At 67.2% G+C, this 659-nt stretch overlaps 1 protein-coding gene across 1 annotated transcript in view; it reads right to left on the bottom strand.

Annotated features, from left to right (window-relative positions):
* Nucleotides 1-257: 257 nt before the first annotated feature.
* The window catches only part of LOC104131409 (neurabin-2-like), a gene marked incomplete at its 5' end in the record, with an annotated part of 7,151 nt that continues 6,749 nt past the window's right edge, over nucleotides 258-659 (bottom strand). Inside the window, one exon of the mRNA XM_035900130.1 lies at nucleotides 258-491. Within this exon, the coding sequence (XP_035756023.1) occupies nucleotides 258-491 (234 nt within the window). The remainder of the gene's footprint in view (nucleotides 492-659) is intronic.

Here is a 659-nt window from a genome sequence, read left to right on the forward strand (position 1 = left end):
CCCAGGGATGGGTTCCTGCCTGGAGGACTGGTGCTGCCCAAGGAACCGTTCATGCCCACAGGACGGTCCATGCCCAGGGACAAGGGGAGCCCAGGAAGGGGTGGGTGCTCCACAGGTAGGTCCATGCCCAGGGGATGGTTCATGCCCCACAGGATGGTCCATGCCCAGGGACAAGGGGAGCCCAGGAAGGGGTGGGTGCCCCAGGGATGGCTCCGTGCCCGGGGGGAGGCTCGGCGCACGGGGGCCCGGCGCTGCCCTCACTTTTGCTGGTACTCCTTGATGAGCCTCTTGGCCTTGCTGTACTTGCGCTCCAGGGTCTGGTACTGGGCCTGCGTCTCCTTGAGGTGCTCGTCCACGGCCTGGCAGAGGTTCTGCGCCTCCATCCAGTACCCCTCCAGCTTCTCCATCCGCTCCTTGTTCTCCTCCACGCTCTGCTCCAGCTGGGCCTTCTCAGCCCGCCAGCGTGCCTTCTCCTGCTCCAGGGACTGCAGCTGGGGGGCAGCGGGGTCAGGGCATGGCGCGGCACGGCACGGCGCGGCACGGCATGGTGTGACATGGCACGGTGCAACACAGCATGGCACGGCATGGCATGGCACGGCGCAGCACAGAACAGCACGGCATGGCGCGGCATGGCATGGCATGGCACGGCACAGCGCAAC

The sequence above is a fragment of the Egretta garzetta genome, unplaced genomic scaffold (assembly GCF_000687185.1).
Source record: "Egretta garzetta isolate BGI_Z169 unplaced genomic scaffold, ASM68718v1 scaffold868, whole genome shotgun sequence".
Classification (NCBI taxonomy): domain Eukaryota; kingdom Metazoa; phylum Chordata; class Aves; order Pelecaniformes; family Ardeidae; genus Egretta; species Egretta garzetta.